Source organism: Heptranchias perlo, chromosome 18, assembly GCF_035084215.1.
Source record: "Heptranchias perlo isolate sHepPer1 chromosome 18, sHepPer1.hap1, whole genome shotgun sequence".
In the NCBI taxonomy this organism is placed as follows: domain Eukaryota; kingdom Metazoa; phylum Chordata; class Chondrichthyes; order Hexanchiformes; family Hexanchidae; genus Heptranchias; species Heptranchias perlo.
Genome location: NC_090342.1, coordinates 27198679 through 27222818, shown reverse-complemented (window position 1 = coordinate 27222818; position 24140 = coordinate 27198679). Strand labels below are relative to the sequence as shown.

The 24140-nt window shown below is 44.1% G+C and overlaps 1 protein-coding gene across 1 annotated transcript in view; it reads right to left on the bottom strand.

Annotated features, from left to right (window-relative positions):
* Positions 1-24140, bottom strand: part of LOC137334698 (dedicator of cytokinesis protein 4-like) — a 329737-nt gene that overhangs the window by 230445 nt on the left and 75152 nt on the right. Inside the window, exons 2-3 of the mRNA XM_067999572.1 lie at positions 1451-1534; positions 462-502 (exon numbers count right to left, since the gene is read on the bottom strand). Of these exons, the coding sequence (XP_067855673.1) occupies positions 462-502; positions 1451-1534 (125 nt within the window). The remainder of the gene's footprint in view (positions 1-461; positions 503-1450; positions 1535-24140) is intronic.

Sequence of the window (24140 nt, the reverse complement as noted above, 5' to 3'; positions counted from 1 at the left end):
ATTTTTGGATGGACCAAACTAACTTAATTGATTATTTTCCTGCTCAACACTAAATCCTGTTGTGGATTTGGGTTATGACACACTCACTGCACAAGTTTCTTTTTTAAACAATTGAGATGTCATACTGGCTTCATTAGGTGGAGAATTAACATCATGGAATAGAGTCGCTGTACTATGATGCAGTAGTCTCGTTACTGGCTAATATACGCATCGGGGACATTAGAAAATACAAAGCTTTTGTTTCTAATTATAATTTTTTTTTAAACTTCAAAAAATGGAAATTGTGGCTCAAATAAATTATTTGCAACTGTCAGGAAACATAAGTGTAAATTTTTTATCGCATACACATCATGCAATTCAGGGATTAAAAAGTGTTGATTTCAGAAATAAACCATCACAAATAAACCATTAATATCCAGTGTATGTGTACAATAATATCCAAAATGTACAGATGTACATACCTTAATGCTTGGATTTTTTAAAATAAATCCTCTGTACCAGCCTAAAGAAGAAAAAAAAGACAAACATCAGTTTTTGTGTCAAATAATAATGTTAGTATCAGTACTGGAATGTACTTTAGCATGGGAGGGGACAAAAATCTGCAAGGAACAGGGGGACGCATCCTGGCATGAGCACCAGGGTGTGCCTATCATGGACCCCACTGAAGTCCCCACAGCCACAGGTTCCAGGGGTGCTAAAAACAGGCTCTGATAGCATTATGTGAAAATTAATGTTCCAGAATTCTGTTTGAGAAAGCACTCCAGGTCTACATGAGATACATTATATTACTCCTTTAATCTGATTGAATGGGAAGACTGTTCACAGTGCAGTTCAGAGCAGTGCTGTGAAGTAGACCCATTTGACTTTGATGCCATGTTTTATGTCAGTCTTCAATTTTCAATCCCCTAAACTCTCTGCCCCTTCAACTTTCTCTAAAACACACCTTCTTTTCTCCAATAGATTGGCAAGCAGACTGCTCCTAGGCCTTGGACAGTGCTGTTGGCAATCAATAGGTGTTGTGCAATAGTAACCAGAGGAAACACAGCTTCCACTTCCCTGTCCCTCACTGTGAAGAGGCACCTGGTCTCCACAAAGTGCCTCCCCCTAACACAGCAGAAACGGAGGACAGAAGTTTGAAAAATCATATGCGTAAACAAGTGTGGTTTACATTTACTATAATAACAAACTATAAACAAAAAACTTAAAAACTAAAATTGCATATAACAAACAATTAAATTAAAATTTAGTGCAACTTAACCACACTCTCAGATTTACTACACTGATTGGTAAAAGAAAACTTTCTCGACATATTATCTTTACAATACAATTCTTTTCATCAACTCTATAGGCAAACATCTTTATGTTTATACACCGATGAAGGCGAGCTTGAATTTACAAAACTGGTTTTCCAGTCAAGAATGTTTTGCTCCCCGTGCATTGGCAAACTCACCATCACATTTTTCCAGTATCTGAACTGTGTCCCCCACTTCTAATGGTAAACCATGAGGGACTGTTCCTCGAAAACCAGATATTACTGAAAAAGGGGAATATTAGAATGCTTTGGTTATTACATTTATAATGTTGTTATTCATTATCAAACTGTAAAATGCATGGTAAGGGCAACTGTTTTCCATACACCTGAGGGGTAAATACATCATGATTCTACAGGCTACATTTCCAAATATACACATTGTTCAGCATTAACAACTATGAAACACATTTTCCATATATTGATGACCTTAAAGCAGTACAACTGATTTGTACAACCAATGGGAATAAATGAATAAAGTTAATACAAATGGATTTTGGCAAGCATGATTTGAGCATTACATCCACATGATCACTAAAAACAGTGATCTATAAAAGGTGTTTCTACTGTACAGATTCATATCAGAGAAAGAAAATGTCAGTACAGAATAAAGGTTAAATGTACTATTTAGTTCATTTATTATCATGAAAAGTAACAGCAAAAGAATGTTCAGATCCACGGTAAACCAATAAATTGGCAGTATGGCTCAATTCCAAATGTTCTTAACATGTAAAGATGATTGCTATGGTGGCAAATATTTGCCCTTCACTCCAAATGCCAATATGTGTGTCATTTTTTTTTGTCATGGGTAGTAGGTCAAAGGGTAGAATTGCCACCCATCCAGTTTTGGATTGGACAGTCCGGTTTTATGAGTGGGCTGACGTGAAATTTCTAAAATGTAAACCAGACATAATTTTCCCCATTTCCTTCTGTGTCTTTTGATAGGGAGGTATTAGTTATTCAGATTTTAATGAAGCCCAAGCTTCTCCAAGTTTGGACTTGACAAAAGGTGGCAACTCTGATCAGAAAAAACCTTCATAGGAACAGGAGTAAGCCGTTTAGCCCCTCGAGCCTGTTGCGCCAATCAATGAGATCACAGCTGATCTGTGACCTAATACCTTTGATTAACAAAAACCTATCAATCTCAGATTTAAAATTAACAATTGAGCTAGCATCAACTGCAGTTTGCAGAAGAGAGTTCCAAACTTCTACCACACTGCGTGTAGAAGTGTTTTCTAACTTCACTCATGAAAGTTCTGGCTCTAATTTTTAGACTATGTCCCCAAGTCCTCTACCCTCTGACCAGCAGAAATAGTTTCTCTCTATCTACCCTATCAGTTCCCCTTAATATCTTGAAAACTTTGATCAAATCACCCCTTAATCTTCTACATTCCAGGGAATACAACCAGAGTTTGTGTGATCTCGCCTCGTAATTTAACCCTTGGAGTCCAGGTATCATTCGAGTAAATCTACACTGCACTCCCTCCAAGGCCATTATATCCACCCTAAGGTGCAGTGCCCGGAACTGGACACAGTACTCCAGGTGTGGTCTAACCAGGGCTATGTATAACTGTAGCATAACTTCTACCCCCTTGTATTCTAGTCCTCTGGATATAAAGGCTAGCATTCCATTAGCCTTTTGGATTATTTTCTGTACCAGTGCATAACATTTTAATTATCTATGTACATGGACCCCTAAGTCTCCATAAGACCATAAGAGATAGGTGCAGGAGTAGGCCACTCGACTCCTCGTGCCTGCTCCGCCATTCAATGAGATCATGGCTGATCTGATTTTTACCTCAACTCCACTTTCCCGCCTTGTCCCCATATCCTTTGACTCCTTTGCTGATCAAAAATTTGTCTAACTCAGCCTTGAATGTATTCAATGACTTTACCCCAAAAAGCTGTGGAGGCTAAGAATTCCAAAGATTCACGACCCTCTGGGAGAAGTTGTTCCTCACCTCTTTAGACCTCAACCGTTGAGCTTCTCACCATTTACTGGTCATTATCACATTGCTGTTTGTGGGACCTAGCTGTGCGCATATTGGCTGCCACGTTTCCTACATTACAACAGTGATTACACTTCAACGATACTTAATTGGCTGTAAAGCACGTTGGGATGTCCTGAGGTCATGAAAGGCGCTATGTAAATGCAAGTCTTTTTTTATCTTTTTAAAAGTAGCCAAAACAATGATTATCTGTGCAATGCTCCAGCTGATTTGTAAAATGTAGCATATAAAATCCTGAGCTAAATTTTAAGCAACAACTCAGTTTGGCATCAGTATTATGTGAACTATGTGGTTAATGTAGTCATGGTTTGTGAGGGCAAGGAATTGTGCCCGTCATAAAGCAATTATATCACCTCAAAGGTCACTAAAGAGGAAATAAAGAGTGCTCCAGTTATGAGGTCATGGGGGTTAAATTGAAAGAGGCCTGAATCCAGGCACGGGCATCACAGTCCACGATTAACCCACGCCCGGTGGCCCCGATGCAGGCAGCGTGAGACATTTGTGCTGCCTGGTCACCTAACTCATCGAAGCGCAGCAATCAGGCCTTGCACCAGGTTCGCACTTAGCAGCAGGGCGGCGGGGGGTGCAAATATTGCATGATTTGCTCACACCTCTTAAAGGCAGGCTGCACCTCTTATTTGCAAAAAATAAGATATGGGTCTGCACGGAGTCTGAACAGAGATCAGACATCGCACACATAAAGCACAGATGCAGATCCCATCCCTATGTTTACAAACTGTTGAGTTATGTTAAAACATTGAATAAAGGTTGCGCACTACTAAATCCCACATCCTCCAATCTGCATGCCAGACCTCGCCAATCTGCCAATCTGAGTTTCTACCAGGCCTGGGAGAGAGCGTGCACCAAGGTTCTCTGATAATGCATTAGAGGCCTTGGTACAAGAGGTGGACAGAAGGAGGGGCATCCTATATCTGCAGGGGTGGGGGGGGGGCGGGGGGGGGTGCAGGAGGTTCTCCAGTCATATGCTCAAGAGACTGTGGGAGGCAGTAGGGGACGCAGTCAATGCTAGGCGCACAGCACCGTGAACATGGATGCAGTGCAGGAAGAAGTTCAATGCATTTAGCCCATTGAGCCTGTTCCGCCATTCAATGAAATCATGGTTGATCTGTGACCTAACTCCATATACACGCCTTAGCTCCATATCTGTTAATACCCTTGGTTCACAGAAATCTATCAATCTCAGATTTAAAATCAACAATTGAGCGAGCATCATCTGCTCTTTGCAGAAGAGTGTTCCAAACTTCTACCACGTTTTGCATATCAAAGCATTTCCTAACTTCACTCCTGCAAGTCCTGGCTCTAAATGTTAGACTATGTAACCCTCGTCCTAGTATTCAAGTATAGGAGACCTCCAAAAACAGATGCAAATGCATCAGCAGCCAAAAGCAATAATCCATCAACTAACCTACTTGGTCCTTTTAAATAGTGCTGGTGGGGGGTCCTCCAGGCCGTATAAGACATGTTCAGGTGTTTGTGATTACGACAATGCGTTGAGTGGAGTGTTAAGTGCCAAAATGTGTCTATCACTTTAAATCAGCGTTGCACACAGGTCTAACACATATTCTCTCTACTTTATACGCTGCCGGCATTCGTTATCTGCGCGTCTGCTGAACCCTTTCTCAAGATGATGTCCGGTACACATAATGCTTGAAGCGCACGCACATCCCAGACACCATTTTGGGGCTTCAGGAGACCGCATAGCACCGAAACAACGGGCATTAATTACACAGCCGAATTCCTAGCTCCATCTCCCTTACATCTTATTGTTTCACTGGAAAATTTGTATCATAGAGACCATCGTCAATAATTAGTAGGTCTCAAAGGTATTGCACACGAACAATCTCAAAAGCAATGCTAAATCAGCATGGCCCAAGTCAGTTATGGTGGTCATTCTTTTATGAAGCTTGTTATACCTGCATCAAATCTAGCAATTTTCTGCTCCTCCAATGGATTCATATTTCCTGCATGAAAAATTCTTCTACTATTGTACCAACTTAGCCTCGGGTGTTTTTATTTTTTAAAAATGCACAATTGAAGCCATGTCCACTGCAAACTAGGGCTATGTTTTGGCACTTTCCAACATGCTAGACAACAACAACTTGCATTTATATAGCGTCTTTAACAGAGTAAAACGTCCCAAGGCACTTCATAGGAGCCTTATCAAACAAAATGTGACACCGAGCCACATAAGGAAGTATTAAGACAGGTGACCAAAAGCTTGGTCAAAGAGGTAATTTTAAGAAGTGTCTCAAAGAAGGAGAAAGACGTACAGAGGCGGAGAAGTTTAGGGAGGGAATTCTAGAGCTTAGGGCCTAGGCAGCTAGAAGGCAAGGCCACCAATGGTGGAGCGAATAAAATCAGGGATGCACAATAGGCAAAAATTGGAGGAGTGCAGAGATCTCTGAGGGTTGTAGGAAGTTACAGAGATAGGGAGGGGCAAGGCCATGGAGGAATTTGAAAATAAGCATGAGAATTTTAAAATCGAGGCGTTTCCAGACTTGGAGCCAATGTAGGTCAGCGAGCACAGGGGTGGTGGAAGAACGGGATTTGGTGTGAGTTAGGATACAGCAGCAGAGTTTTGGATGAGCTCAAGTTTATGGAGGGTAGATGAGAGGCCAGCCAAGAGAGCATTGGAATAGTCGAGTCTAGAGGTAACAAAGGCAAGGATGAGGGTTTTAGCAGAACAGCTGAGGTAGGGGCGGAGACAGGCGATGTTACGGAGGTGGAAGTAGGCGGTCTTGGTGATGGAGCGGATGTGCGGTTGGAAGCTCATCTCAGGGTCAAATAGGACGCCCAGGTTGCAAATGATCTGGTTCAGCCTCAGACAGTGGCCACAGAGAGGGATGGAGTCCGTGGCTAGGGAATGGAGCTTGCGGCGGGGACCAAAGGCAATGGCTTCAGTCTTCCCAATATTTTGTTGGAGGAAATTTTTGCTCATCCAATGTCAGACAAGCATTGTGACAGTGTACACAAAATAGGATACACAACTCAAACCAATGACATCAATATTATGCAGTTTCCAGAATAGGAAAACATGTATCTCTGCATAAATACATCACACAATTTTGACGTTTTTCAACATTGAGATCATGATTATTTTGGAGGACCTCTGATCTTGGGTCACACTTTGGCACAAAAACAGAAGGTGCCACTGGAGCACCTCAACCAAGCATTGCAAATTCAAGACTAAATGCGTTAACTGTGTTACAGACACTAATACAAATTAGCCTTCTTGAAGTCACACAACAAAAATTCTCATTTATATACCATACAAAATTATTTACAGTACAAAACACCCCAAGGCATTTGATACAGTAATTGTAAGAAGTGAACACTGAGGTCGGGAAAAATGCTCAGGAGGGGTGACTGAAGATTTGTGCAAAAAGATGAGTTTTGAGAAGGTTTTTAAAAGGAAAAGTATGAAGTAGATAGATGGAGGAGTTTAGGGAGGGAGTTCCAAAGAGCACTCTCACCAATGTTGAATAGAGAAGGGCGAATGTACAGGAAGCTAGAGTCAGGAGACTGAAGGGTGAAGGAGGCGAAGTCTGCACACGATTACAGAGGTAGTTTGGAGACAGCATGACAATGGAAAATATACTCCATCTCAAGGAGTGAACTCAGATTTACTGACCATGATTGTGTAGATTCCATGGAATCGACACAAAGGATAGAAAGAAAGCAAAATCAGTACAAACCCTGATATTTTCACCCTTACATGACTTTAAGGAATTTCTAACCACATATACAAACATGATTACAAATTTGTTAAAATGTATGTACATAACAGGGAAAATGTTTAAAATAGTTTCTAAATAAGCAATTCTTCAATTGCATAAATTAAACGCAAAACGCCGCCACAGAATGTTTTCAGAGAATAGATAGCAAGCTGAAAATACCTCTCACTGCAACAGTCACAAAAACATTACAAACCTCCTATATTATTAAGGATGTTTTAATTCTCAGAGCAAAAATGCTCAAAGAGAAAACAATTATAATAAAAATGAAAACTCTGCAAGCTTGATCTCCTGCCCTAACGTTACACAAAACAATTTGCACATTGCCATCAGCGAAAACCAGTCTATATTCACTTTATTCAAGATATGATTGGGCAAGATTACCTGAAAAAAATGGTGAAACACACAATGAAAGATGAGCTGATACGAGTCTGTTCTTTATTTACAAATTCGGTAACTGGATATGTCTGCTATAAAAGTGGAATAATAGAATTCTGCTGCCACCAATTTGGCAAAATTCAAAAGTGCACAGTTCAGACTCCCCAAAGCCTCTCCACCACCTGCAAGGCACAAGTCAGAAGCGTGATGGAATACTTTTCACTTGCCTGCTGGGTGCAGCTGCAACACTACTCAAGAAGCTCGACACCATCCGGGACGTAGCAGTTCGCTTGATTGGTACTTCATCCACTCGGCTAAACAGCTACTCCCTCCATACCATGTCTGCAGTGTGTACTATCTACAGGGTGCACTGCAGCAGCTTGCCAAGTCTTCTTCAGCAGCACTTCTCAAACCAGCAACCTCCACCAACCAGAAGAACAAGGGCAGCAGGTGCATGAAAATACCATCACCTCCAAGTTCCAACACAAGTCACAACCCATCCTGACTTGGACATAAATTGCTGTTCCTTCATCCTCGCTGGATCAAAATCCTGGAACTCCCTACCCAATAGCATTGTGGGAGCATCTTCACCAAACTGATATAGCGGTTCAAAAAGGCCCACCACCATCTTCTCAGGGCAACTAGGTATGGGCAATAAATGCCAGCCTTGCCAGTGATGCCCATGTCCCAAGAATGAATTTTTTAAAAAATCATCAATATATGAACTTAGATTCATAGAATCGTAGAGCACAGGAGGCCATTCGGCCCATCTTGCCAGTGCCGGCTCTTTGAATGAGCTATCCAATTAGTCCCACTCCCCTGCTCATTCTCCATAGCCCTGCAAATTTTTCCTTTTCAAGTATTTATCCAATTCCCTTTTGAAAGTTACTACTGAATCTGCTTCCACCTTTCAGGCAGTGCATTCCAGATTGGAACAACACTCTGCGTAAAAAAAATTCTCCTCATTTGCCCTCTGGTTCTTTTGCCAATTACCTTAAATCTGTGCCCTCTGGTTACTGACCTTCCTGCCAGTGGAAACAGAGTACATAGGGAGAAACTATCAAAACCCCTCAATTTTGAACACCTCTATTAAATCTCCCCTTAACCTTCTCTGCTCTAAGGAGAACAATCCCAACTTCTCCAGTCTCTCCATGTAACTGAAGTCCCTTATCTCTGGTACAATTCTAGTAAATATCCTCTGCATCCTTTCCAAGGCCTTGACATCCTTCCTAGAGTGTGATGCCCAGAATTGGACACAATACTCCAGCTGAGGCCTTACCAGTCATTTATAAAGGTTTAGCATAACTTCTTTGCTTAATCACACAACAATGACAACCAAGTTTCATAAATATAAGCTGTTTGAGCTTTTAATGAAAATGAGAAGTTAATTTGTATAGTTTCCTGTCCTGTACATTGCCTTATCAAAAGTTCCAGATGAGTAAAGATTAACCTGAATAAGCAAATAGGTTCAATGAAGCATCCAGTACGAGAACTTTCGGAAAACATTTTTCTGGTATTTGAAAAGACCGACCAAAAGTACAGCTGTGACTGTGTTCAGGGTCCAATCGCAAACTTGTTCAATCTCGTACAAACTTGTGTGAATTGGTAAACCAGAACATTAAATATGTTTAAAATTGCCCTACATGCACACAGGTGTTTTTTCTATAAACTAGATGTAATCCTCTTGACAACTTGTGGTCTTTTGTAACAATCATTTCTATAAAATGTAATATTTGATTAATGCATCAACTATTGGGTGTGGTAAAATATAGGAAAATAGTTCAACTTATGATGTCAAGAAACATGTAACCAACCAGCTCGTCAAGCTCAAAAGAACTGTGCCAATATAAAGCAATTTTTAAACTTAAAAGTTTGTGTATATGAATAGACAGAAGACACGGAGAGAACGAAAGGCACACATGGTGTGAGGGGACGTCAGAGAGAAGAGAAACAGAGGTATGTATATGCACACTGAGTGGGAAAAGTGGAAGTAAGGAGGAAAGAGAGAGGGGGGAAAATAAGTAATCATTTCAATAGTATTTTAAAATATATAAACTACCACCACTCTCCTCGCCTTAAAACACTTCTTACTGTGTAGCACCAACACACAATATCAACACTTTTTCTATCACCCAGTCCTTTCCCATATTGTCAGTTGTTTTGTAAAGTTGGTTAAAAGGTGGAAGTAAAATAGTTTCTTAATTTAACAGCAAGAATTGTAATCAAAGACATTAGAAATATTAAAAATATAAACAAGAAAAAATTGAAAGACTAAACAATTCCTTCAATATGTAACAATTAGCTGCATTATGTTTTAACTAACATTAAGTAACAACTTTCACAATACTGAAATCATGATCACAAATCCACAGAAGTATTCCCCACTGTAAATCATGGGACTAAAACATTCCTTTCCTCCCAACATCAAACAAATTGAAAGCACAAGGTCATTGCCTCTCCACACATCTGTCTGGTAGCGGAGATAAGGTTCACCCATGCTGTCACCAACCAACTGGCATCTTGAATCAATAGAGCATGCAAATTGCTGTGCATCATCTATAACCACTTGCCCTGCCACTGAAAAAAATACACTTTCTTCCCATACTGCCTTTCTTTTTTACAATTCACTTTGTTGAACAGTGGCTGGATTGTGGTGAGGCTTCTCCACAAATAGAAAATTCTAAAACATTCTGATTTTAAATGTGTCACAAACAGTAGATAAGGAGATTTAGTCCACAGGTACACACATGTATACAAGTCCTATGTTCTGGATTTTGTTAAAAAAAAAGAACTTACCAGAGTTACCTCTATCTAATCATTTTCTTATTTTACATATCTGAATCACACAATCACACAACTTGTTTTTAGAACAAATAATCTGACTGTTGTTACTCTATCCTCGCCGCAGTGGTAATAATTCTGGAATTACCCTCGTTATTTCCATCTACTCTTTCGAACATAACTGTGCTTCTGGGAGTGATAGGTACCAGATGGAATAGTCTATATGCAGTTTAATATTTTATGGAGCTATTAGCTCCTTCGACTTAAATTTTATGCATACTCTACATACGCAAGCACTTTTTGCTTCATTAATTGCCATTTCACACCATGGAGGCTATTTCTATGCATAGACCATGATCAGTCCCAAATTCTTTTTCTGTTCTGTCTCGTACTGTTCAGTATTTTTCTTAATATTTTTGCACTGATAGCTATGTATTTTTTTGTCCATGATTGGGAAATAAGAAAAATAATGACATTTACATGGAATAAATGCAGAGCTGACAGAGATGATGTGACATCATGATAACTGATGTGCCTAATGTGGCAGAGTTGATGCAACATATTGATGCTCAGTGTACAGAAGCAGCCTGCTGGCACAGAATTTGGCATACTCATCACTGCAATTCAGATTGGTAGGAAGTAGTTTTGTAACTCCAGCTCCCAAGATGATCAGTTCATTATCTCAATCACGTTGCTTGGAGTTAAGCAAAAGGCACAGGGCTTCCTCATGAGTGAATAGGGAAGTTCAAAGGGCAAGTTAACTTTATTCTCTCTTCTATATTTTTTGACACCTTTGGCTGAAGAGATTCTCTACTTGTTAACCTTTGGAATAGTGTACCTCAATTGTATGTGTGGTAGAGAGAATGCCAAGTCTTTCACAAAGGGGGTGATTTTAAACATCAAGAACGGGTGGTTTGGGGGTGGGTGGGATTTGAAAATAGTTGTTTTTTTGGGGTCGCAACCGCAAAATTTTCGGACTTTGCATTCCCAGTGAGAAGCCTGTACTTTTACACGCAAACGTTAAACCCGGAAATAAAGCTAGGTTGTGGTCGCGACCCAAAAAACAACTATTTTCAACTCCCACCTGTTCTTGGGTTTTAAAATCACCCCCATAATTTCTGCAAATTTAACTGCTCATCAGGTACAGTAGTCATTCAAAAAAGGTCTGAATTGGTGAAATAAACTCCCACTAAATTGAAGCATATTTACATGTAGTTTGAGTTACTGTTGCAGCTTTTTTTTTTCCAATCTCAAAGGCTAAAGTGTACCCTTTACTGCATCACAGAAAACCAAACATGTGTTCAGTATGTATATTAGCCTAAAATGCTACAGGACAAACCACTTATTAACCAATATTCTTACTCTGGTCTCATTTTAAGCATTGACAGAACTCACTGTGATGGACTTTTCATCACCTACTTAGCCTGCGGGACCAGTGGAGGGCTGACCCAGCTTAATAACTAAAGATCACATCATGGTCCAGAAGAAGCCTTTTTTCACCTCTTAGAGGAGGCTATGACATATATGACCCAGTAAACCATATTTGACCCAAAAGCTTCAACCTGCGTCATACTTTTATTTTGAGCATATTTCAGAAATTGTAACAGAAACTGTAAAGTATAACGGGTCTAAACAAAGCAAGCAAGGCTTAAAGAAAAATACAAGATATATAAACTTTTGTTTTCAAGTTGAAATGTGTTGGGGCCATGACCCAGACATTATAAATTACAAGAAATAAATCTGGGGGGAAAAAAAAATCAAGAAACGTGCATATTTGGAAAGTAATCAGAGTGTTGATGTGGGGAGGAGTGCTTGAGCGTGACGAACCTTACCTCACTGCCCTCCCACCACCCCCACCCCCCAAAACCAGGGAGCACATTTCCCTCTCCAGCTCCCGACACCTCTGGCTCTGAGCGAGACACATGCGCCTCCCCTCTCGCAGACATCTGCCAAGCTGCTGGCATGGGGTCTGTGAAACGGGACTCACAGTCTGAGGGGGACCACTGGAAGGTGGGGGAAGATGTGTCCCTGTCCCCCCCGTTAAGGCTGGGTAGATGTCGAGCCCAGCATGAGGATGAGTGGAAGGAGGACTTCAGAAGTGCAGAAATGTGAGGGCGGTTGATTGGAGAGCATGGTAGGTACCTGTAATTTCTTGGGCCTGTGAGCCAGGAGATCAAGCTCCTCAATCATACTGTGGAGCAGAAGCTGGGCACCCTTGGGCAGAATGTGGGCGACCTCGGGCAGAACGTGGGTAACCTTGGGCGGGTTGTTGCAGGGGCAGTTGACATCTACATAGCAAGTACCACTGTACTGCAGCTGATGCCCATGTGCCCCCCTGTAGTGACACCCATTGAGGATACAGTCCAGGGCCACGAGGGACATGCTGCTGACCATCAGAAAGACGGCAGGTGCCAGGGCCACATGCTTCCACCTCCCAGGCTTAGTGCCAGATGCACTGGCCTTGCAGTACCTAGCTATTGAGGGTGATCCTCCAATGATGCAGCCAGCAGCTGCCAGTAGTCACAGCGCAACTTCTCCCCATGCTCCCTGAGAGCAACATCAGAATCCCAGCTCCCAACTCCCTGATCCCGATCGACAAGCAATTTCTTGACACTCAATGAACGTCAATGGAGAGGCTAATGGTGGCACAGCACAAATCATCCAGCAATTTGTGGCGATTCGCAACTCATAGCGTATCTCTTCCTCGCCACAAATTACTGGGTTTTTATACCCTAATAATGAGCTTGCCATTATTTTTCTGGCAATTTCTGGTCCACATGGGGATTCACAAGTATAAACCACTATCCCATCACTCTGCAATGCAGCTCATCAAACCTACAAATGTTGTGCCACCTACTATTTAACTTTGATGACAGTTTAAAATGTAACTATTTCTCCAATTGAACATTGCTTGCAATGGCATTATTAAATTTGTGATTTTGCCACAAAACATATTTTGTAATAAATTTTGAGACTAGTGCTCCAGCTAGTAAATAATCTGCAATCCTTAACACACCAACCTGCGAAGACCATGGGGGGTGAAATTAAACTCCAGTGGGGGCACAAAACGGGCAGTAGTGAATGGGCCAGAACTTACACACCCCGCTTCTTTTACTTTTCCATTGAAGTCAATGGAAAGGAGAATCGAGCTCCTTTGTAACAGGCAGCCAATTCACCACTGACTGTTCTGTGCCCCGACAAAGTTGAATTTCAACCATGAGTTTGAAATCATTTAATGGATGTTCCTATCGATTCCCAATGTTCAAGCACCTTGCCCTTTACCACCCCTCTCTTTCAAGGATTTTATTATCTATCATCCTCAAGTGATGTGGTGGCTTCCTCACCGGAATCTCCAAATTTTCTTCGTTGAATCGTCGTACTAAATGACTCCTCAACCTTGCTATTTCAAATCACAACTAAATTTTCCCTGCTGGCCCTTCGCAAAGTTGAGGGTCTGGGTGGGAGAGCTGATATGCAGAGTAAAGCTGGATAAGGGCAGGAGAGTGCTGAAGGGCCAGCAGGGAAAATTTAGTTGTGATTTGAAATACCAAGGTTGAGGAGTCATTTAGTACGACGATTCAACGAAGAAAATTTGGAGATTCCGGTGAGGAAGCCACCACATCACTTGAGGATGATAGATAATAAAATCCTTGAAAGAGAGGGGTGGTAAAGGGCAAGGTGCTTGAACATGAAAAAGGAACGAGAGAAGTAAGGTGATAGGTCGAGGTTTTACCTGAAGATATGGAAACTATGCTGCTGCCATGGTAGCTTGGACGGGGAAAATGGTGGAACATGTCTGGCAGGGCAGCCTCACATGATGGTTGGGGAGTGGGGGGCAGTGGGATGGTTGGGGAGCAGACACCATAAGTGAACCAACTGTAGGTCAGGCTCAGCATGTCAATGGATTGATCCAGGATGAGGTTATGGATGGAGAGGACTTAAACTTCAAAAGATGCAAACATTTTGCAGGGCAATCCACCGTGAACTGCAAGGGGTCAGTGGAAGAAATGGATGGAATGGAGAAAGAAATGTGAAGGAGGTTAGAGATGGTTACCCCAGGAGAGCAAAATGGGAAAGGTGTGCACTGGGAGAGGGTGGAGAGTCAAATGCTAATGTTACTGTGGGACAACCAGCAGTGGCTGCAGATGAGAATGCCTAGATCAGTGCAGAAGCCATGGGCTCATCCAGGATGGACTAAAGCAAAGGGCAACAGCAGGAGGGGAAATTGGCAAAGGAATTATCATTAAGTGCGGCGGAGGACAGGGAAGAGAATGTTGCAGTATGTTGTGGGCGAGGGAAGTGATAAAAGTGAATGCCATTGGAAGGGGAGATGAGACATAGAAGGAGAGGCAGAGCTGGCTGAGCATTGAAGATTAGAGGAGCTCATCTCTGGAGCGGCATGCAAGTTGACACGAGCGGTAACCTTGATTTACATGCACAGCTTTTCCTAAACTTTAAACATGGTTAAAAAGCAGCCCTTCAGGAAGGAGCCTGAGAAAAGCATCCAAAGTTCAGGGTCCTGACTCATGGCCGAAGAAATGGCCCAGGATCCATGATTGAGAGACTGAGACTTGCCTAATGATTGTGAGTTCAGGGCCTACCTAAGCTTGGCTAAACCACCTTAGAAGTCGTAGGGAGGTGTGGTCCGCCTCATTGTCATGGTCATTGTGCAGGGTCTGAGTTGTGGCCAGATCCAACAACCCACGGGGACCCAGGTCAGGACTCCTTGATGGTGGTGGCCCGAGGCTTAGTCAGTGGTCTGGGCAATTTGGATACCAACAGTCTGGGGCTGTGAGGCAGTTGGTGGTCTGCTGAGAGGGCAGGATCCTGGACTGCCTGGCTGCTGGTAGTCTGGGGCTACTGGGCTGCAGAGAGATCTTTCATTAATTTGAAAATGGCCGTTCACATGCTTTACTTCGAATACCCTTTGCAATAAAATGATGGCATTTCATGCAAAAATGTGTTTTCTTCTGTGTAGAAAAAAACCTATCTGCACGTCCAAGTACAAAAATAGCACAGAGAGAAGGGTGAGCTTTGACATTAATGGTTTAATTAGGACGATGCTTCATCATAAAACATACTAGCTGCTCACTCTAAATTGGTATGTCTTACAGACTTTATTAAGTGTGTTTTGCCATTGGTGACAGCAGGGACTCCAATATATTTTTTTTGTTCGTTCATGGGATGTGGGCGTCGCTGGAGAGGCCAGCATTTATTGCCCATCCCTAATTGCCCTTGAGAAGATGGTGGTGAGCCGCCTTCTTGAACCGCTGCAGTCCCACTGTGATCTCCCACAGTGCTGTTAGGAAGGGAGTTCCAGGATTTTGACCCAGCGACGATGGAGGAACGGTGATATATTTCCAAGTCGGGATGGTGTGTGACTTGGAGGGGAACGTGCAGGTGGTGTTGTTCCCATGTGCCTGCTGCCCTTGTCCTTCTAGGTGGTAGAGGTCGCGGCTTTGGGAGGTGCTGTCGAAGAAGCCTTGGCGAGTTGCTGTAGCGCATCCTGTGGATGGTACACACTGCAGCCACTGTGCGACGGTGGTGAAGGGAGTGAATCTTCAGGGTCGTGGATGGGGTACCAATCAAGCAGGCTGCTTTGTCCTGGATGGTGTCGAGCTTCTTGATTGATGTTGGAGCTGCACTCATCCAGGCAAGTGGAGAGTATTACATCACACTCCTGACTTGTGCCTTGTCGATGGTGGAAAGGCTTTGGGGAGTAAGGTGGTGAGTCACTCGCCACAGAATACCCAACCTCTGACCTGCTCTTGTAGCCACAGTATATGGCTGGTCCAGTTAAGTTTCTGGTCAATGGTGACCCCCAGGATGTTGATGGTGGGGGATTCGGCGATGGTAATGCCGTTGAAGATGTTGAAGATCTCTTTTTGGAGATGGTCATTGCCTGGTGCGAATGTTACTTGCCACTTATCAGCCCAAGCCTGGATGTTGTCCAGGTCTTGCTGCATGCGGGCACGGACTGCTTCATTATCTGAGGGGTTGTGAATGGAACTGAACACTGTGCAATCATCAGTGAACATCCCCATTTCTGACCTTATGATGGAGGGAAGGTCATTGATGAAGCAGCTGAAGATGGTTGGGCCTAGGTCCGATAAAAGGCGGGATTTCAGAGCGCTGAGAACAGCTGAGAGGAGCCGAGCCGAGCGGAGGGAGCGTCCGATAAAAGGCGGGATTTCAGAGCGCTGAGAACAGCTGAGAGGAGCCGAGCCGAGCGGAGGGAGCGTCCGATAAAAGGCGGGATTTCAGAGCGCTGAGAGGAGCCGAGCCGAGCGGAGGGAGCGTCCGATAAAAGGCGGGATTTCAGAGCGCTGAGAACAGCTGAGAGGAGCCGAACCGAGCGGAGGGAGCGTCCGATAAAAGGCGGGATTTCAGAGCGCTGAGAGGAGCCGAGCTGAGCGGAGGGAGCGTCCGATAAAAGGCGGGATTTCAGAGCGCTGAGAACAGCTGAGAGGAGCCGAGCCGAGCGGAGGGAGCGTCCGATAAAAGGCGGGATTTCAGAGCGCTGAGAACAGCTGAGAGGAGCCGAGCGGAGCGGAGGGAGCGTCCGATAATAGGCGGGATTTCAGAGCGCTGAGAACAGCTGAGAGGAGCCGAGCGGAGCGGAGGGAGCGTCCGATAAAAGGCGGGATTTCAGAGCGCTGAGAACAGCTGAGAGGAGCCGAGCGGAGCGGAGGGAGCGTCCGATAAAAGACGGGATTTCAGAGCGCTGAGAACAGCTGAGAGGAGCCGAGCCGAGCGGAGGGAGCGTCCGATAAAAGGCGGGATTTCAGAGCGCTGAGAACAGCTGAGAGGAGCCGAGCCGAGCGGAGGGAGCGTCCGATAAAAGCGGGATTTCAGAGCGCTGAGAACAGCTGAGAGGAGCCGAGCGGAGGGAGCGTCCGATAAAAGGCGGGATTTCAGAGCGCTGAGAACAGCTGAGAGGAGCCGAGCGGAGGGAGCGTCCGATAAAAGGCGGGATTTCAGAGCGCTGAGAACAGCTGAGAGGAGCCGAGCCGAGCGGAGCTGCGACCGAGTTCGAAGTGACGTCAGGAATCAGATCGGGACGCGACACAGGGGAGGCACCTGATTGGTGAGTAGGTTCAGGTGAGTATTTCTACTTATCTACAGTAACTAAAGTAAAAGGAAAGGGAAGGTCTGCAGGTCTTATAGGAAGTAGCGTTTATTTTTTAGTGAATCAAGGTCCCTAGTGTAGTTAACATTCTCTAAATTGAGAACAATTTAAAGGAGTAAACTCCTTAAAGGGAGTGGTAAGTAGTTTTTCTTTCCTTTTTTTTTCTCTTGACATTTTAGTTGTTCTTAAGCTAATTTAAGGGTTAAGTCATGGCAGGAGATCCCAGCGCCGTGTCATGTTCCTCTTGTGGGATGTGGGAATTCAGGGCTCCTTCCTGTATCCCTGATTCCTTCACCTGCGGGAAGTGTGTCCAGCTGCAGCTATTGTTTGACCGCTTGACGGCTCTGGAGCTGCGGATGGACTCACTTTGGAGCATCCGCGATGCTGAGAAAGTCGTGGATAGCACGTTCAGTGAGTTGGTCACACCGCAGATAAAAATTACTGAGGGAGATAGTGAATGGGTGACCAACAGACAGAGGAAGAGTAGGAAGGCAGTGCAGGGGTCCCCTGCGGTCATCTCCCTCCAAAACAGGTATACCGTTTTGGATACTGTTGGCGGAGATGGCTCACCAGGGGAAGGTGGCAGTGGCCAGGTTCATGGCACCGTGGCTGGCTCTGCTGCACAGGAGGGCAGGAAAAAGAGTGGCAGAGCTATAGTGATAGGGGACTCGATTGTAAGGGGAATAGACAGGCGTTTCTGCGGACGCAACCGAGACTCCAGGATGGTATGTTGCCTCCCTGGTGCAAGGGTCAAGGATGTCTCGGAGCGGCTGCAGGACATTCTGGAGGGGGAGGGTGAACAGCCAGTTGTCGTGGTGCATATAGGCACCAACGATATAGGTAAAAAACAGGATGAGGTCCTACAAGCTGAATTTAGGGAGTTAGGAGTTAAACTAAAGAGTAGGACCTCAAAGGTAGTAATCTCAGGATTGCTACCAGTGCCACGGGCAAGTCAGAGTAGGAATGACAGGATAGCTAAGATGAATACGTGGCTTGAGAGATGGTGCAAGCTGGAGGGATTCAAATTCCTGGGCCATTGGAACCGGTTCTGGGGGAGGTGGGACCAGTACAAATTGGACGGTCTGCATCTGGGCAGGACTGGAACCAATGTCCTAGGGGGAGTGTTTGCCAGTGCTGTTGGGGAGGGTTTAAACTAATGTGGCAGGGGGATGGGAACCGATGCAGGAAGTCAGTGGGAAATAAAGTGGTGACAGAAACAAAAGGCAGTAAGCGAGAGTGTACAGAACATGACCGGACAGATGGTCTGAGAAAGCAGGGCAAAGACCAAGGGAAGTCTAGATTAAACTGCATTTATTTCAATGCAAGAAGTCTGATGGGCAAGGCAGATGAACTCAGGGCATGGATGGGTACATGGGACTGGGATGTTATAGCTATTACTGAAACATGGCTAAGGGAGGGGCAGGACTGGCAGCTCAATGTTCCAGGGTACAGATGCTATAGGAAAGATAGAGCAGGAGGTAAGAGAGGAGGGGGAGTTGCGTTCTTGATTAGAGAGAACATCACGGCAGTAGTGAGAGGGGATATATCCGAGGGTTCGCCCACTGAGTCCATATGGGTAGAACTGAAAAATAAGAAGGGAGAGATCACTTTGATAGGATTGTACTACAGACCCCCAAATAGTCAACGGGAAATTGAGGAGCAAATATGTAAGGAGATTACAGACAGCTGCAAGAAAAATAGGGTGGTAATAGTAGGGGACTTTAACTTTCCCAACATTGACTGGGACAGCCATAGCATTAGGGGCTTGGATGGAGAGAAATTTGTTGAGTGTATTCAGGAGGAATTTCTCATTCAGTATGTGGATGGCCCGACTAGAGAGGGGGCAAAACTTGACCTCCTCTTGGGAAATAAGGAAGGGCAGGTGACAGAAGTGTTAGTGAGGGATCACTTTGGGACCAGTGATCATAATTCCATTAGTTTTAAGATAGCTATGGAGAAGGATAGGTCTGGCCCAAAAGTTAAAATTCTAAATTGGGGAAAGGCCAATTTTGATGGTATTAGACAGGAACTTTCAGAAGTTGATTGGGAGAGTCTGTTGGCAGGCAAAGGGACGTCTGGTAAGTGGGAGGCTTTCAAAAGTGTGTTAACCAGGGTTCAGGGTAAGCACATTCCTTATAAAGTGAAGGGCAAGGCTGGTAGAAGTAGGGAACCTTGGATGACTCGGGAGATTGAGGCACTAGTCAAAAATAAGAAGGAGGCATATGACATGCATAGGCAGCTGGGATCAAGTGGATCCCTTGAAGAGTATAGAGATTGCCGGAGTAGAGTTAAGAGAGAAATCAGGAGGGCAAAAAGGGGATATGAGATTGCTTTGGCAGATCAGGCAAAGGTGAATCCAAAGAGCTTCTACAAATACATAAAGGGCAAAAGGGTAACTAGGGAGAGAGTAGGGCCTCTTAAGGATCAACAAGGTCATCTATGTGCGGAACCACAAGAGATGGGTGAGATCCTGAATGAATATTTCACATCGGTATTTACGGTTGAGAAAGGCATGGATGTTAGGGAACTTGGGGAAATAAATAGTGATGTCTTGAGGAGTGTACATATTACAGAGAGGGAGGTGCTGGAAGTCTTAACGCGCATCAAGGTAGATAAATCTCCGGGACCTGATGAAATGTATCCCAGGACGTTATGGGAGGTTAGGGAGGAAATTGCGGGTCCCCTAGCAGAGATATTTGAATCATCCACCGCTACAGGTGAGGTGCCTGAAGATTGGAGGGTAGCAAATGTTGTGCCTTTGTTTAAGAAGGGCGGCAGGGAAAAACCTGGGAACTACAGACCAGTGAGCCTGACATCTGTAGTGGGTAAGTTGTTAGAGGGTATTCTGAGGGACAGAATCTACAGGCATTTGGAGAGGCAGGGACTAATTAGGAACAGTCAGCATGGTTTTGTGAGAGGAAAATCATGTCTCACGAATTTGATTGAGTTTTTTGAAGGGGTAACCAAGAAGATAGATGAGGGCTGTGCAGTAGACGTGGTCTACATGGACTTCAGCAAAGCATTTGACAAGGTACCGCATGGTAGGTTGTTACATAAGGTTAAATCTCATGGGATCCAAGGTGAGGTAGCCAATTGGATACAAAATTGGCTTGACGACAGAAGACAGAGGGTGGTTGTCGAGGGTTGTTTTTCAAACTGGATGCCTGTGTCCAGCGGTGTGCCTCAGGGATCGGTGCTGGGTCCGCTGTTATTTGTTATTTATATTAATGATTTGGATGAGAATTTAGGAGGCATGGTTAGTAAGTTTGCAGATGACACCAAGATTGGTGGCATTGTGGACAGTGAAGAAGGTTATCTAGGATTGCAACGGGATCTTGATAAATTGGGCCAGTGGGCCGATGAATGGCAGATGGAGTTTAATTTAGATAAATGTGAGGTGATGCATTTTGGTAGATCGAATCGGGCCAGGACCTACTCCGTTAATGGTAGGGCGTTGGGGAGAGTTATCGAACAAAGAGATCTAGGAGTACAGATTCATAGCTCCTTGAAAGTGGAGTCACAGGTGGATAGGGTGGTGAAGAAGGCATTCAGCATGCTTGGTTTCATTGTTCAGAACATTGAATGCAGGAGTTGGGATGTCTTGTTGAAGTTGTACAGGGCATTGGTGAGGCCACACTTGGAGTACTGTGTACAGTTCTGGTCACCCTATTATAGAAAGGATATTATTAAACTAGAAAGAGTGCAGAAAAGATTTACTAGGATGCTACCGGGACTTGATGGTTTGACTTACAGGGAGAGGTTAGACAGACTGGGACTTTATTCCCTGGAGAGTAGGAGGTTAAGGGGTGATCTTATAGAAGTCTATAAAATAATGAGGGGCATAGATAAGGTCGATAGTCAAAATCTTTTCCCAAAGGTAGGGGAGTCTATAACGAGGGGGCACAGATTTAAGGTGAGAGGGGAGAGATACAAAAGGATCCAGAGGGGCAATTTTTTCACTCAAAGGGTGGTGAGTGTCTGGAACGAGCTGCCAGAGGCAGTAGTAGAGGCGGGTACAATTTTGTCTTTTAAAAAGCATTTGGACAGTTACATGGGGAAGATGGGTATCGAGGGATATGGGCCAAGTGCAGGCAATTGGGACTAGCTTAGTGGTATAAACTGGGCGACATGGACATGTTGGGCCGAAGGGCCTGTTTCCATGTTGTAACTTCTATGATTCTATGATTCTAGGTCATTGCCCTGAGGAACTCCTGCAGCAATGTCCTGGGGCTGGCATGATTGGCCTCCAACAACCACTACCATCTTCCTTTGTGCTAGGTATGACTCCAGCCAATGGAGAGTTTTCCCAGATTCCCACTGACTTCAATTTTACTAGGGCTCCTTGGTGCCACACTCGGTCAAATGCTGCCTTGATATCAAGGGCAGTCACTCTCACCTCACCTCTGGAATTCAGCTCTTTTGTCCATGTTTGGACCAAGGCTGTAATGAGGTCTGGAGCCGAGTGATCCTGGTGGAACCCAAAGTGAGCATCAGTGAACAGGTTATTGGTGAGTAAGTGCCGCTTGATAGCACTGTCGACGACACCTTCCATCACTTTGCTGATGATTGAGAGTAGACTGATGGGGTGGTAATTGGCCGGATTGGATGTGTCCTGCTTTTTGTGGACAGGACATACCTGGGCAATTTTCCACATTGTCGGATAGATGCCAGTGTTGTAGCTGTACTGGAACAGCTTGGCTAGGGGCGCAGCTAGTTCTGGCGCACAAGTCTTCAGCACTACAGCTGGGATGTTGTCAGGGCCCATAGCCTTTGCTGTATCGAGTGCACTCAGTCGTTTCTTGATATCACGTGGAGTGAATCGAATTGGCTGAAGTCTGGCTTCTGTGATGGTGGGGATCTCGGGAGGAGGCCGCGATGGATCATTCACTCGGCACTTCTGGCTGAAGATGGTTGCAAACGCTTCAGCCTTGTCTTTTGCACTCACGTGCTGGGCTCTGCCATCATTGTGGATGGGGATGTTTACAGAGCCTCCCCCTCCCGTTAGTTGTTTAATTGTCCACCACCATTCACAACTGGATGTGGCAGGACTGCAGAGCTTTGATCTGATCCGTTGATTGTGGAAGCTTTATGTAACCAATCTAATCCCACCTAATGCTCAAAAGGAACATGCTTAAAACTACGGTACATCATTGAAAGATTACATTTCTGACAAACCCAAAAAGTCACAGGATGGACTCTGACCCAGTTGGTCAGTAATATCAGATATATACATTTACATTCACCGTTTTTTTTGTTGTTCAGGTCAGCAGCAGCAAGACAAACAAAATTCCTGCAGAAATAAGTTTCACTCAGCTTCATTCACAATTTTCCAGTTCAAGTAAAAAGTTTTTTAAAAATTGACTTTGAAAATCTCCAGCAACAATTTGTTTCCCGAGCAGCAGAATTTGAAGCTTGACATGCTGATTTATCCATGGAGATTCCAGTGAACAATTCTTCACATTGACAAAGGTCTTTACATTAATCCTGCAGAATATTTCTACCTAATTTAGCATTTCAAAATTCAATCCGTGAACAAGTTTAATGAATCGTACCATCCCAACTTAGCTCATTTTCTACAGTTTGTTACTATTCATTTAAGACAACATTTCTAAAATAAAAACAACACTGCACTCTGCAATGATCCTGTTGCCTATAAAAGCCTGGTCAGAGAGATGCAAACTTCCGCTGACCTTAAACTTCATATGTCCTTAGTGGTCTACATTCATCAGTTCCTTGCAAGACTAATAAAGACAGCACCCTACTGCCATGTAGTGACCCATTTGAGGGATTTTCATAGAGGGTGGAGAGAGGAAATTAACAGGAACTGCTCACCAGTTCCACTTCGCAACAGGACTCATCCTGTTGACAGATAACAGAACAGCACTGGTAATGATCTTGGAAAAATCCACAGATGAGTGCCCCATCATCCCAGCTCATAGAATCCTAGAATCGTTACAGCACAGAAGGAGGCCACTTGACCCATCGAGCCTGTGCTCGTCAGAGCAATCCAGTTACTCCCATTCCCCCGCTCTTTCTCCGTAGCCCTGTAAATTTTTTCCCTTCAAATATTTATCCAATTCCTTTTTGAAAGCCACGATTGAATCTGCATCCACCACCCTTTCAGGCAGCGCATTCCAGATCATAACTGCTCGCTGCATAAAAAAGTTTTTCCTCATGTCGCCTTTGGTTCTTTTGCCAATCACCTTAAATCTGTGTCCTTTGGTTAACGACCCTTCCGCTAATGGGAACAGTTTCTCTTTCTTTACTTTATCTAAACCAGTCATGATTTTGAACATTTCTATCAAATCTCCTCTCAACCTTCCCTGCTCGAAGGAGAACAACCCCATCTTCTCCAGTCTATCCAAGTAACTGAAGTCCCTCATCCCTGGAACCATTCTAGTAAATCTTTTCTGCACCCTCTCAGAGGCCTTCACATCCTTCCTAAAATGCAGTGCCCAGAATTAGATACAATACTAGAGTTGTGGCCGAACCAGTGTTTTATGAAGGTTCAACATAACTTCCTTGCTCCTGTACTCTATGCCTCTGTTTATAAAGCCCAGGGTCATATATGCTTTTTCAACTGCTTTCTCAACCTGTCCTGCCACCTTCAAAGATTTGTGCACATATACCCCCAGGTCTCTCTGTCCTTGCACCCTCATTAGAATTGTACCATTTAGTTTATATTGCCTCTCCTCGTTATTCCTGTCAAAATGTATCACTTCGCACTTCTCTGCATTAAATTTCATCTGCCCCGTGTCCGCCCATTCCACCACCCTGTC